Consider the following 13561-nt stretch of genomic DNA (forward strand, 5'->3'; position numbering starts at 1 on the left):
GTTTGGTCTGCTTTGCTTCCCCTCCTGCTGGGACATGTAGTCCTCCCTATGATGAACCAACGCAAAATGTGTTCTGACTCAACGAATGTGTTTGCAGGACATCGAGAGATTGGAAGGGGAGCTGGGTCAGGCACCTGAGCGATGGCACACTACTCTGGAGAAAGTGCGAGCTAGTGTGCAGGAAGACCTCAAACAGGAAGGCAATGTAAGTCTGACCTCTCTTCATTCCTCTCTCTACTCAAGATCATGTCAGGCACACTAATGGGTAAGGTGGTGTAGTTGTAGACATTGCTGCAAAACACACAATGCAGGGTTTTAGGGCCCATAACTGAGTTTGTAGTTTCACAACCCTCCTAAATAAGCAGTTTTGACTTGCTGCTGTAGCTCCGGAAAGCAGTCGGTGTCCATCTCAGGCCTGATCCCAACCTCCGGCCTGCAGGCCTATCAGCGCCACTCCATGCTCCACCTGCCTGACAGCGGCCTGGGCGAGGACAGCAGCCCGACGGCTGCCAACGGGGTCAGCCGCAGAGCTGCCACTCTTTACAATCAGTTCACCCCCAAAAATGAGGAGAATAGGTAAGAGTTTCACACAGCTGCCATGTTATTTTACATCATGACATGTTTTAAGGCAGACAGTTCATTTTATTGTTCCTTCCCAGGTCGTTCGAAGGTGTCCTGTACAAGAGAGGCGCGTTACTGAAGGCCTGGAAGCGTAGATGGTTTGTTCTGGACATAACAAAGCATCAAGTGAGTGTTGGGATTTTCTGTACTTTGCAATATGTGTTTGCTGTTCGGGTGATGACTAGTGTTTTTGTTCAGTTGAGATACTACGACACGGATGAAGACGTCAGCTCCAGGGGCCACATAGACCTGGCCGAAGTTGAATCGGTTGTGATTGCCACACCAACCATCGGAGCCCCCAAAAACATCAGTGAGAAGGCTTTCTTTGATGTGAGTAGATCTGTTGCTCTACATACATGCATAATGTGTGGGGTAGCTGAGCTATTTAAGCAATAGAACATGAGAGGTTGTGCGTTATCGCGAAATAACATCAGCCACGATGTTATTCGCAATAACACGCTCCCTCTCGTGTTCTATCGCTTTTATACAACAGTTAAATAAATAAAGTAATAAATTAATAAACTGGGCCGTGAACGCGGCGTTTAATATGTTTTAATGTTCGCAGTTCCTTCCGCCCAATTATAGTTCCTTAACAAGCAGCTTATTGCTACGTCAGAGTAACAAACTCCGCCCACTCGCTGCACAGTCTGCTGTAGGCCTTGCCTTTTGAAGTACAGCCTGAGCCATAAAACTGCCACAATATCAAGTTTAGCTCAGTTTTGTCAGTTTTTGCCAGATCAATATTAATGTTGTTCTATTCAAGCCAGTCTGTAAAGCACCTTACAGCCCATTTAGTTTGGCGAATGGTATTTGGGTTCATTTCTGGCTGAGTCCAGGTTGTTTAGCTGTTTTGCCGACTGAAAAGCTGCTCAGTGGTGACGACAGTTTGGGAATTTAGTGTTGTCTCATCTTCAGAGTCTGACCAAATCGGCTGTCGGTCAAATGTGATCTTAAAAGTGTCCATTTTCTGTTTGTGGCAAAGTAAGAAGTAAAAACGTTCAAATGGCTCGAACGTCTCCTACAGCTGTCAAAGTCGTTGCTTAGCAACGGCGTCTCTGTGCAGGGATACAGTGTTTGTGAAAAACCGTGCTGTTATTTCACCATAACACTGTATCACTCTGCTGAGACTCCATTGCTAAGCAACGACTTTGACAGAACACTTCTCAACCAATCAGCTTGCGTGGCCGGAACTAACTGTTGTATAAAGCTATTTTGAGTAATTGGTTAAATATGCTGAAGACATTGTCAAAATGTGATGTGTTTTCATCCACCTGCCTTCTAAGGGATGAAACAAAGTTCATAACGAAAAATTGAATTTTAAATAGTGTATCAAAATCTAAAACGATTGCCAGTGCGCCCCTCTGGTTTCATCTTGGTCTCTTAATTACCATCTTTCATGGAACCCAGTGTCAACGGTTAAAACGAGGCATCTGGTGCATTCTATCAGAGTAAAGTCGGCAGGGAGGCCGAGAGGCTTATCTTATATACACATAAGATAATACATGTCACTGTTGTCGGAAGAAAACCTCATATCTCCAAAATGATAACTTTACAGGAGAAGGAAAAAACCTACTTTTAATGTAAGTCAATGGAACCAGACTTTTTTCCAAATTATTTTGGGTCGTTTCTTTTGGTCCATTCTTCATTAAATTTACACACAATATAAAGGGCAATAGGTATTTTCAAAATTGAAAACTGAAAAACAACAAAAATGGAGATACAAGGTTTTTGTCCGACAGCAGCCATATGCACACATGCATAGTGAACTGACTAAATAAATAATAAATTCCAAAGCGTGTGATTTTTGAATGTGGAAATATGTGCATCATTATGCACCCAGTTCACGTGCATGTAAGCTGTGCGCATGGTTCACACAGTAATACAGGGAGATTCACTTGAAAGAGGCCCCGAGTATTCTGTTGTAACTCCTGTTAGGATGAAGCAATCTGAACCGAAAAAAATCCGCTACATATCTCGACGCATGTGTCATTGATTACATGTGATACTGGAAGTGATCTTCGTTTTCTGCCAGACACATGAAGGGATCCAGGGGTATGCACCCGGAAGCTGCAAACGGAGGTTAAACGTGGCGACAGCTGTCCGGCGCCTACCTCATGGCTCCGACGCAGGGGGATCCCGGCTTGTTCAAAGCTCGATATACTGAGGAGCACATTGCACGTTGTTTCGTTCGAATTGCTTCGTCCTCGTGAGAGTTATTACAGAAAATTCGGGCGCCTCTTTCAAGTGAATCTCCCTGTATAATAACACTATTATGAACACTAAGCACATACTTACGCACTCCCTGTTTTCGCCTTATCGAACAATTTATCATTTCAAAACAAATTTGTGTATTGCTACAACTCTTGAACCTCCAGTCAAGTTTCTAACATATGCTTGCCATTAAAAGCTTAGTAAAACCCCAAATCTCTCTCTAGCTGAAGACCACCAAGAGGGTGTACAACTTTTGTGCAGAGAATGCTCAGAGCGCCCAGCAATGGATGGACAAGATCCAGAGCTGCATCTCAGACGCGTGAAGCTCACTCCCCTGAGAGGACTCTGTGACGGCCCGAGGACGGGGTCCTCACCTCTATACCATCTCCTTCCATGCAGGGAGACTCACTGTGCTTTAGTAGGACCATAGCAAAGCCCCCAGTGCCTGTTGAAGAGGAGTGTGATGAGTCTCTCTCTTGCTTTTCCACTATGAGTGCGCTCAGGCAGCAGAATCACTGCCTCTATGGAACTGTGCTTATTCACATTTAGATGGATCTGTTTTACCCATCTGGCAGTTTCCACTCAACTACTCCTGACCTTTGCATCAGGAGAGCTGATCAGATTTTTACATTCAGTGGAGACAAAGCAATAGCACTAGCTGTAAAAAAAAAAAAAAAAAAACTCTGGGTTCAAAATAAAATTAAGTACAAGTAGACTCAACGTAAGAATATATTTCTGATAAGAAACAAGGTATTGCTGCTTATAAGATGCAAAAGAACCGCCAAAAAACTGTTGAATATTTTTAAAACATGCACAATATAACGAGGCAGTTTATTTGCACTTAATTCTACGATATGCACTCCATAAATATATAGATTTTCTAACAGATAAAAACAGCAAAGGCAAAAGGCATTACTTTATGTACAAAAAACATGTCTATACAAGCATATACTCTAGAAAAAAGTACTTTGCACACTAAAGCATAAATATTTCCTGACATTTTCTATTTAAGTCATTGATGTCATTGTTTTTTAATACATGAATGTCTGCTCATTGATAACAGGTTGTTTTTTTTTGTGATGTAAATTATTTTTTTATCATTAAAAAAGTAACTGGTGTTTGTTTATGGATGGTAATTTTATGTTCTCTGTAAATAGCTGTGACATTTCAAGCTCTGTTTTATACTTTGGTGAATATGCTGTGGGGTTTGATTTTTCTAACCTTTTAACTGAACTGAAAGCAACATACAGTTTTACATATGATACTGTCACGCATACTGACCAAGTAAAGCGCTTCCTCTGTATGACTTGGCCATGAACCTTTGTGTTCAGCATGAAGGGAAGTACACTACGTTTTGACTGTTATCGCCAAGGATCTCGGGATGTGTTGAAGGGCTCTCGTCTGGATCTGTGGGACACTACATGCTTTAGTTTTCAATACTGTTTAGCCCTCTATACGTGTGTGTGTGTACGTGTACAGTTTGAAGAAACAAAGCTGAAGAAAACTCAACCCGACTAGAGAGATGTCTGTTACTGTACCTGAAAAAGATGTTACTGTACCCTTGTACCATGTTCGTGGTGCCACTAATGTTTTTTATTTGAAATAAATCAGAGTACTTGAACATGTCTGACTTAAGCAAAATTGTTTTTCATGACCTGCACTTAATAATCGTCTGGGGACTAAAGACACAATTTGAGTTTAGGGGTCTGTGCCAGTTCTTCCACACCATACTCTGCAAATAAATTCTTTATGAATCTTGTGACCACACCATTATTCCTCCATCAGCACACTATACAATTAGCACTTTGCATTCGGGCAGTCATTTATGGATGTCTCTTCCTGCCATCTGCCAAACCCAGATTCATCTGTCAGTCTGTCCACAAGAAGATGAAGTGTGATTAATCACTCCAGCCAATGTGTTTCACCAGCGCCAGGGTGATTTACTCCACCCAATGCCTGAAATTGCTCAGAGCTAGAGTGCATTTAAGGTCACTGTCACTGCATTTCATCACTCGCCAGTCTCATTCTGTAAGCTTGTTTGGCTTCGTGACTGAGCTGTTGTTGCTCCTAGACATTGCCAGTTCACAGTAACAGCACTTACAGTTGAAGAGGGCAGCTCTAGCAGAAGAAGTCTGACAAAGAAACTTGTTAGAAAAGTGGCATCCTATGGCAGTGCCATGTTGAAAGTTACTGAGCACTTCAGTACACCCCCTATTCTACTGTCAGTCTTTATCTATGGCGATTGCATGACTGCATGCCTGATTTTATGCACCAGCAAGCAAGTGGATGTGGCTGAAATGGCCAAAACTACTAATTAAAAGGACACAATTTTGGCTATGTCCAAGTTAACAGTCATTTAGTGATGGGGTCTTTGAATCATCTGCTGTGTTTTTAATGTACACTAGAAACCAGATCACCAGAAATCCTCCCTCAAAAGCTTTTTGAACATTGCTACTCTCATCTGTATCACTAAGGCCACTTTGGTACTATAAACATTCCCATGCAGTGATAAGACAAGTATATATTTTATGCAAGACATGTCAAATGGGCCTAGTCACTGATGCTCCTCCTTTGTTGACAATAAGCAATAACCCTCCTTAACCCTTTGTAATTAATTATGCATGACCACCAAACCATTCCCAAGGTCAACTTGCTCTGAAAAGCATTTTATACTGCTTTGATTTATGATGCTGCTACTGTTGTGTTGACTTCTCACAGAAAAATCCACTTTTTTTCATTCAGTTGACCTCACATTATGTTATGCTGCACAGAGAGTTATTTGACCATCGCAAAGGTGAAAAGTGAAGGTATGGAGTGTTCCATAGATATCTCCAATATAAGAAACAGAATCATTTATTTACCATGTTTTCACATACAAGATATTTATGGTGAGTGCTCACACAAAAACAAAATATATTTTAATTAAAATGCACAGATCAGCTATAGCATTAAAACAGCCGCCTTGTTTCTACGCTCATTGTCCATTTTATCAGCTCCACTTACTATATAGGTGCACTTTGTAGTTCTACAGTTACAGACTGTAGTCCATCTGTTTCTCTGCATACTTTGTTAGCCCCCTTTTACCATGTTCTTCAGTGGTCAGGACCCCCATGGACCCTCACAGAGCAGGTACTATTTGGGTGGTGGATCATTCTCAGCACTGCAGTAATACTGACATGGTGGTGGTGTGTTAGTGTGTGTTGCACTGGTACAAGTGGATCAGACACAGCAGTGCTGCTGGAGTTTTTAAACACCTTAGTGTCACTGCTGGACTGAGAATGGTTTGAACAAATAATGCAGAGAAACAGATGGACTACAGTCTGTAATTGTAGAACAACAAGGTGCTTTTATATGGTAAGTGGAGCTGATAAAATGGACAATGGCCCTCATTCTTCCTAAGTTTTTAGTCATATGTGTTTTTGAGAAAGGTCCTAAGATAAAAAAAAGTCTACGTCAGATTCATGACGTGTTCTTAAAGCACATAACTGTTCTCACCTTTGTGCTCTGGAGTGTGTGTAGATTCTGTTCTTACATAAGAACAAACCCCAAATAGGAAAACACTGTCAGAATCTTTGTGAAAACTGCCCAAGTGTGTTTTAATTAGAAATTTCTTCTTAAGATCGGTTGGTAACTGAGGCCCAGTGAGTGTAGAAACAAGGTGTTTTTAATGTTAAGACTGATCAGTGATAAACAATATGTATGTAGGGTTATTCTCTGGTTAAGGTGGGAATGTGACCCGGATGTTACTGAGGTTTGAATACAAAATATGCCTTCACTTGTTTTGTGTAAGTGCGCTAAATGATGTGCTTTTTAAAATATTTGTGTGACTTTATGTCTAGTCCAAGTATGCAAAATGGGCTCTCCCACATCCAAAGTATTTTTAAAGCATAACACTGAGTGTGTTTACATGTGCTCAATAATCTGATCATAATCGGATTCCTGGAGTTATCTGAGTATTCAAATGGTCATGTAAACAGCACACTCTGACTTCTTACAGCAGAGTAAGGTCTAGAAATCCGATCAAGAAATCCGAGGCTGGATTTTAGCTCAGTAATCAGATTTCTCAGTGCATGGAAACTCTTACTCGGATTTCTTTCAGATTTCTCAGTCTGTGCATGTGTGAAAACAGACGGTGGTACCGGAAATAAGCAAGCAGCGTCGCCGCGAGACGCAGCAGAACACTTTCGGAGCGACACTGAAACCAAATACATGCTTGACGAAATTAAAGCTTTAAATGTTCTTCATCTTCTAGATGATGTACGTTCATATTTTCAGCTAAAGTGGCGCGATGTTTAAAAAAAAAGCTGTGGCATTAAGTTTGAGTTTTACATTATGTTTACATCTCATCGTCTTCTGTGAGTTTATTGGCTGGTTGCAAAGCAGAAATCTGATTACTGTCTGACTCATGTAGACCTGGAGTTTCCCCTTTATCTGATTACTCAAGTGCATATAAACGTGTTGATCAGATTACTGACAAAATGTGATTTTCTGCAGTTATCAGATTATTAAGTGCAAGTAAACACACTCAATGTTTTCATTTCAGGGTCAAGAGCATGATATTATTAGCAATAGGTTTTTTTTTCATAATACATAATGATGTTTTCATAAACATTGTAAAAAACATTACATTTTTATTAGGAATATTGTTTTTGTCACTAGTGTTTTTAGAACACTTTAATACATATTTGCTCATATTACATTTAACTACTTTTTGGGTCATGATGTGAGCAGAGAAGAGCCAAAGCTTTGAATGTCAACTTGATAAATTCTCCTCATTTTTCATAAATGTATGTGTTGTTTTGCACTTCAGACTGCAATAACTTCTATCTGTCACTGGTCTAAAACCACAGTATACTGCTTCAAAACAGTTTCATAAAACTACTTAAACATTTTTAAGCAAGATTACTTTTACTGTATGTGACAACCATTTTCCTGTTTTGAAGTGTCACTGGTATCACCATTATTGCAGTAAAAAAATCTTTTTCAAGCTTTTTCAAATCTATATTGATGTTTTTTTTATACTCTCCAATAATTTGATTATTTCAATTACAGAATGAGATGATAATCCTGAAGTTACCCTATGAAAGCATTTGTTGCGTGGCTTTTAAAGGAGAAATATATAAGATAACACAAACTGTTGAATTCATCCTCCACACTCCAAATGGGGCACCAGAGAGTTATGGTGGACTATGTGAGAAACAAGAAAATGCAGTCATTCCTCCTCCCTTTCGCCATCACATCTAAAGTTAGCATTAACAACTGTTTACCAATAAGTTTGGAAGGAACGCTGCAAATTCAAATTCACACTTCATCCTTTTATTACCCATGAGCCATCTCCAGCGCTGGAGAGCAATGCTAATGGTAACACTTGTTTTGCTTCTATTTATGTCACTTATTTTCTCTGCTGCCGAAAGTGGTTTCTTGCCAGGAGCGGGCAGGGGTGGTAATAATGGTCGCTTGCCAAGAGCTTCGGCCATAACTGCGTATACTCGCCACACTGACTCAATATCGCCTCTTCAGGAATAAAGTGGTATTACGAGACAGGACGGGCCTGGGCTAGCTGGTTAGATTGCTAACATTAGTAGATATCTCTTCAACACGACACATAGATGCCTTTGACGCAACATCAAAACTGTTATTATCTTCACACTCTTTTTAATTTTAGTTAATTTTGGAATGTTTTAAACTAAAAATCTTACAAATTGCACCTTTTAATTGAACAATGACTATTAATTAATTAATCGCTATACATCTTTCAGCTCAGTGTATTCATATGACATGTTTTAATAACAGATATTCCATTTTTGGGCAAGTTAACAACTTCCAGTGTAATAACACAACTGACATACATGCTGGAATCCTGGGGCCGTATTACAGAAAATTCTTAAGTCTGAGATCATATCTGATCTGCTTTGTTGCCATGGCAACTTCAATTAAGGGTGAATTTAGGACAGAAGCCATTACAGAACAACAGTTCTTAGGTCTATAATAGTATCTTATTTCCAGATAAGAAAAAGGTTTTACAGAAACATCCTAAGTTGCCAAAATATCCTAAATATTTTCTTAACTTTAAGATAAACCCAGAGCATCTTAACTTTCTGTTTGTTTCTATTGTTTTATGCAGTGACTGGCAGCTCAGTTCAGTATAACCAGCATAATGACGCTACATTTATCTACACTGAAAATGGTGCTTTGATGATCTCAAAAACTCGTCAGATAAAATATTACAGTGAAGGTGGTGAATAATGAGGAGACGGAGCTGAACGTGTGTCTGTTTATTAGGAGGAATAATGTTAGCGCGCTCGGCTAAAGCGTTTGGGAAATGGAGACTGAAACTGTGAAACGGCGACGCTCTGATAAACAGTAGGGGGCACTGAAACAACTTTATTAACTTTCAGTTTATAGCGCTTTAGTTTTATTAGACTTTCTTTACACCACTAACGGCAGCTAATGTAGCTGTCTAACTAACTTGATTACGTGTTTACATTTCAGCTGTGCACGTAGGGTCGGTTGCTAGGTAACAGACACGACTGTTGATTGTCGACTTCAATCAAGAAAGTTAAGATTTCCTAACTTGAGATAAGAAAATATGCGGTAAGATGATAAGATTCTTAAATTAAGATAAGATTTGTTTCTGTGATATAAATTTGTGAAAATTTTTATCTTGACCTGTCAGATCTTAAGAAAAAAAGATAAGAATTTTCTTTTTTTCCAATAAAGTATCTGAAAATACAGACATCACACAACCTCCTTCATTGTAAAACCCCATTCCATTTTTAGGGGTTTTTTCCTCATTCCAAATGCCACCCTGTGAATGACCTGTACATCTCCAAAGTTTTACAGGTTCAGGTGCAACAGACAGCAGGAAATATTGAAGTAGCAGCTGTAAAATATGAACAGGTATATGTAGGTTACAGGGTACATGCGCAATTATCTTTTTTGTTTTTGAGCACAGAGCATGGCATTATACTCATTTACCTGGTGCAAGTCGTGCACATGACACAGTTTTATCTTTACTGCAAATCTCTGTGTTATTAGATAGCAAGAGTGACTCAGAGTGACTCGCCTTTCTAACATGACGTTTTCCTGGACTCCATTGAGTAAAACGTGGCACAAATCTCCCCTTGTTCTTGGGGACTTGAATGGGACCTTTTTACTTCTCTCAATTAGAGGTAAGAAGACACTGCTGGAACAGAACCGCTGCTGCCGGGTCTTTGGTTCTCCTGAGCCAAGTCTTCTCACTTGCGGTAATGAGTGAGGCAGGAGAGCAGTGCGAGGCTTAAAAGGCGCCTCTGTGTCGCTATAAAGATAAAAAATGTGACGTAGGCTACTTGCACAATATAAACGTGCTCAGTGCTGTGTATCGTACTCAAGAACACAAAATTCTTTTGTTATGCACATATTTCCTGCTATCTATTCCATTTAAATCTACACTACTGCGCAAGAAAATACGGCCAGGCCCAAAATATAATGGTTTTAACTGATGGTTTTGGTCTGGTCACAGTCCAGATATAAACCCTTTAGAGAATATTTGGTTTCACATTAAACATAAACTGGCTTGGCGATGATTTCAACTGTTTGAAGCCATCAATGCTGAGTGGAAAAATACTGAGTCTTCTTTCTGTAAAAGTTTGTCTGCAAATTTATACACAAAACTTCAACATTTAAAGAAATCAAGGAGAAAAGCTGTCCCATATTAAGTTACTTTAAATTTTTGTAATGACTTGTTAAGACCATTAATAACATCATTTTGGGCTTGGCCCACTGTACACAGTTTGCAAAAGTCAGAGACCACTCATTCCTTTATTTAATTTCCAGAAAAAAAATGTTATTATTATTCATTTGTTATTCATTCATTTAGTCAAAAGAGCAAGAAACATATTTTTAACAGAAAATTACACAAAAGTCACCAACACTATGGCCCAATTCCATTTTACCCCTTGCCCCTACCACTTAGCCCTACCCTTCTGTTTTGTGCGTTCACGTCTAGGGGTAGGGTGTCCCAATTGTTGTTGAGATAGAGGGTAGGGTGAAGTGTTAGGGCTACATGGCTCTCCAAATGGAGGTTTTCAAAGGCACACTGAGTGATATGAGAAAAAAAGAAAAAATGTCAGGACAGCTGTGCAAGCGACCAAAGAAACCCACAAATGTGAGAATTTTCTCTGTTAAAAATTACAATAACCACTGTATTATTTTAGTTTAATGTCGTTTCAATGTATTATGGTCGTTTTCTTCATTACAAACATGAAAAATCGCTACAGTATGCTGATGTCGCAGTAGCTAGCTAGCTAAATTTCCCATTCCATCTTAAATAGTCTGGCAGTTCTGACACCTGAAGTGCCAGAATGTAACTGCTGCTGTATTTAAGGTGGAACAGGAAAATTAGAACAAGAAGCTGGCGAATATCTGACTTCAGCTTCATATCACTGAAGAATTAGTGGTGGGCGATTATAAATAATTGTCCCCCTCTTTGAAGGCATATGATGCCCTAAATGTAACTAAAGCCCAGCAGTGAGGAGCTGAACTTTACCCTCCTCTGCTATCACTGCAGACTGGCAGGGTCGCCTACAGAGCAGCGCTAGTAGCCTGTTAGTAAAGTAATGTTCTTTTTTATTTGAGGGTCCTATTTCAGAGGGAAGATTTCAACCACTACCCCTTGTAACTCACTTCCAAGGGGCAAGGTGACACTTGAAAACAAGGGGTAGGGTAAAAATAAGAAATGCAATTGGGCCCAAGTATCTCATCAAATCTATCAGTATTCAATTTGTCCTCTTCTTACTTTTGCACATCCTACTGCCACCTTAACTCTTCTATCCTTCCAATCTTAAAACCAATGAGGCACAGCTGTGTCCTCCCAATAAAAGCTTTTCCGAAAGCTCTTATTATGCTGACATTATGCTCCTCTTCAAAGAGACACTAATGTTCACACAAGCAACTATTCAAGTAGGCTACACTTTAGCTGTCTCGCAAATTCCTTTCTCCAAAAAAAGGCTAAGGAAGATGTTACAGAGGAGCGTGGATAAAAGATAATCCACTTGCATTAGGAAAAAGAAAGTAAAAGAAAAATAACTGAAAAGACAGGAGTTTCCAAATAGAGGAGTTCCAAAAATTATTACAAGATACAGAACAACAGGGACTCCTAACAACCATGCAAAACCTGGCAGATGGCCGAAACAGTCACCATCAGATAAACAGCACTTAAAGCTAGTGCTGGGCGATATGACCTCAAATTAATATCACGATTAATTGAATATTTTACCTCGATTACGATTAATGAATGATTATTTTGTTTTTGTGTTTTTAGTTTGTTTTTTTTACGCCCTCATAGTTCACTAACAAGGTTTGTACTGTAAATATACTCTGCATATCTTAATGTAAATCGTCTCAATAGCCAGATCGGAATTCATGCGGCTTTTACATCAATCCAAATCAACATTCGCCATCATTTTGCGCTGCTGAGACCGAAAAAAACATTTGTGGTGATGTTTCTGTACAAAAATTAGAAGAGACTCATCCAAAACACCTCCGTGTTCAAAGAGAGTTTGAAAGAAAGGGCCAAACGCAGCCGCAGGAGAACGAGGCTGCAGTGTGAAAGAACCGTAAAAAGTCTGAAAGCAAAGTTTAAAGAATCCGAGGACATGAAGCAAAGAAGTGACCGTGCCCTGTTTACGGCTCGAACACATTCTGGGTGATGAGTCCAGCTGTCAGTCAGTGAAGCTTCATGATGGCTCCTGTGATGCTGGCGAAGATGAAGCTGAGCCCTCTGGGAGCGACTGGCGCTCGTTGGCAGTCGTGATTGTTTACCTCTGGATGAGCCGCGTGAAGCAGCGTGACGCTCTGTTCTCTTGTGCATGCGGGTCAGTTTAGGAGCTAAGTTGTTCAGACTGATGTCGCATACAGATCACATTTAAAAGATAATGTGAACAGCGGTGAGAAAATCAGATTTCGGCCACTTTTACCTGCTGTGTGAACGTAGCCTTAGCTTCCATGTCGCAGACTGGACGTGGCAGAGTCACATGACCACATACGCATAGTGAGTTTTTACAGGGACAGTACATGAACACACAGAGCCTGGAAAGGATTAACAGAATTTTAAAAAAATCTATATAACTGACATGGGCAAGATTACGTTGGTTAGAGGTTCTGAATGTCAGTTTCCATTACTTTTCAAATAATCGCTCAGCCCTAGTTAAAGCTTTTATCTTTAAGAGAGGGGAGAAAATCAAGCTCCACTCTTGCTTCAAAAAAATAAATAAATAAATATCCACATGTGTTTCTGTCCATCCTTCCACTGTAAGAAGATAACTCAACACTATGGGTCTGAACAGTCTTGACACAAGGCTCACTGAGAAAATAAAATAGACAAAATATTTGCACTAGAGCACTGAAATTAGACATCTGAGATGTGGAGTAAGGATTTATTGACCGATGAGTCTAAATTTGAGACCTTTGGAATTGACAGAAGGCAGAATCTACGCTGCTGAGGCAATGAAAGACCCCTTCATCATGTTCACAACCATCGGTCAACCATTGGTGGATGATCAGTGCAAGCTTTGGGGATGTATAACAGCATCTGGAGTTGGTAATTTGTTTTTGATTGAAAGTATCTTGAATGCTACAACAAGATGGCAACCCAAAGCATGCTGCTGATAAGATTAAAACATACTTATCAAAAGTGTCATGTCATGTCAAAAATATTGTGTTTAAAAGATGAGCTTATACAAACGCC

The 13561-nt window shown here is 39.7% G+C and overlaps 1 protein-coding gene across 3 annotated transcripts in view; it reads left to right on the top strand.

The window, feature by feature from the left end:
- The window catches only part of sbf2 (SET binding factor 2), a 151052-nt gene extending 146595 nt beyond the window's left edge, over positions 1–4457 (top strand). For 2 of the 3 annotated variants that reach the window (XR_005008102.1, XR_005008103.1), the window contains 3 exons: positions 98–205; positions 385–576; positions 660–747. Coding sequence is in view for 1 of the 3 variants with exons in the window: in XM_036585844.1 (XP_036441737.1) it covers positions 98–205; positions 395–576; positions 660–747; positions 820–951; positions 3057–3155 (609 nt within the window). In the remaining 2 variants the exon portion in view is untranslated. Of the gene's footprint in view, positions 1–97; positions 206–384; positions 577–659; positions 748–819; positions 952–3056 lie in introns of those variants that run through there. The other variant, XM_036585844.1, reaches the window with a different exon arrangement.
- The last annotated feature ends 9104 nt before the right edge of the window (positions 4458–13561 follow it).

Source organism: Colossoma macropomum, unplaced genomic scaffold, assembly GCF_904425465.1.
Source record: "Colossoma macropomum unplaced genomic scaffold, Colossoma_macropomum, whole genome shotgun sequence".
In the NCBI taxonomy this organism is placed as follows: Eukaryota; Metazoa; Chordata; class Actinopteri; order Characiformes; family Serrasalmidae; genus Colossoma; species Colossoma macropomum.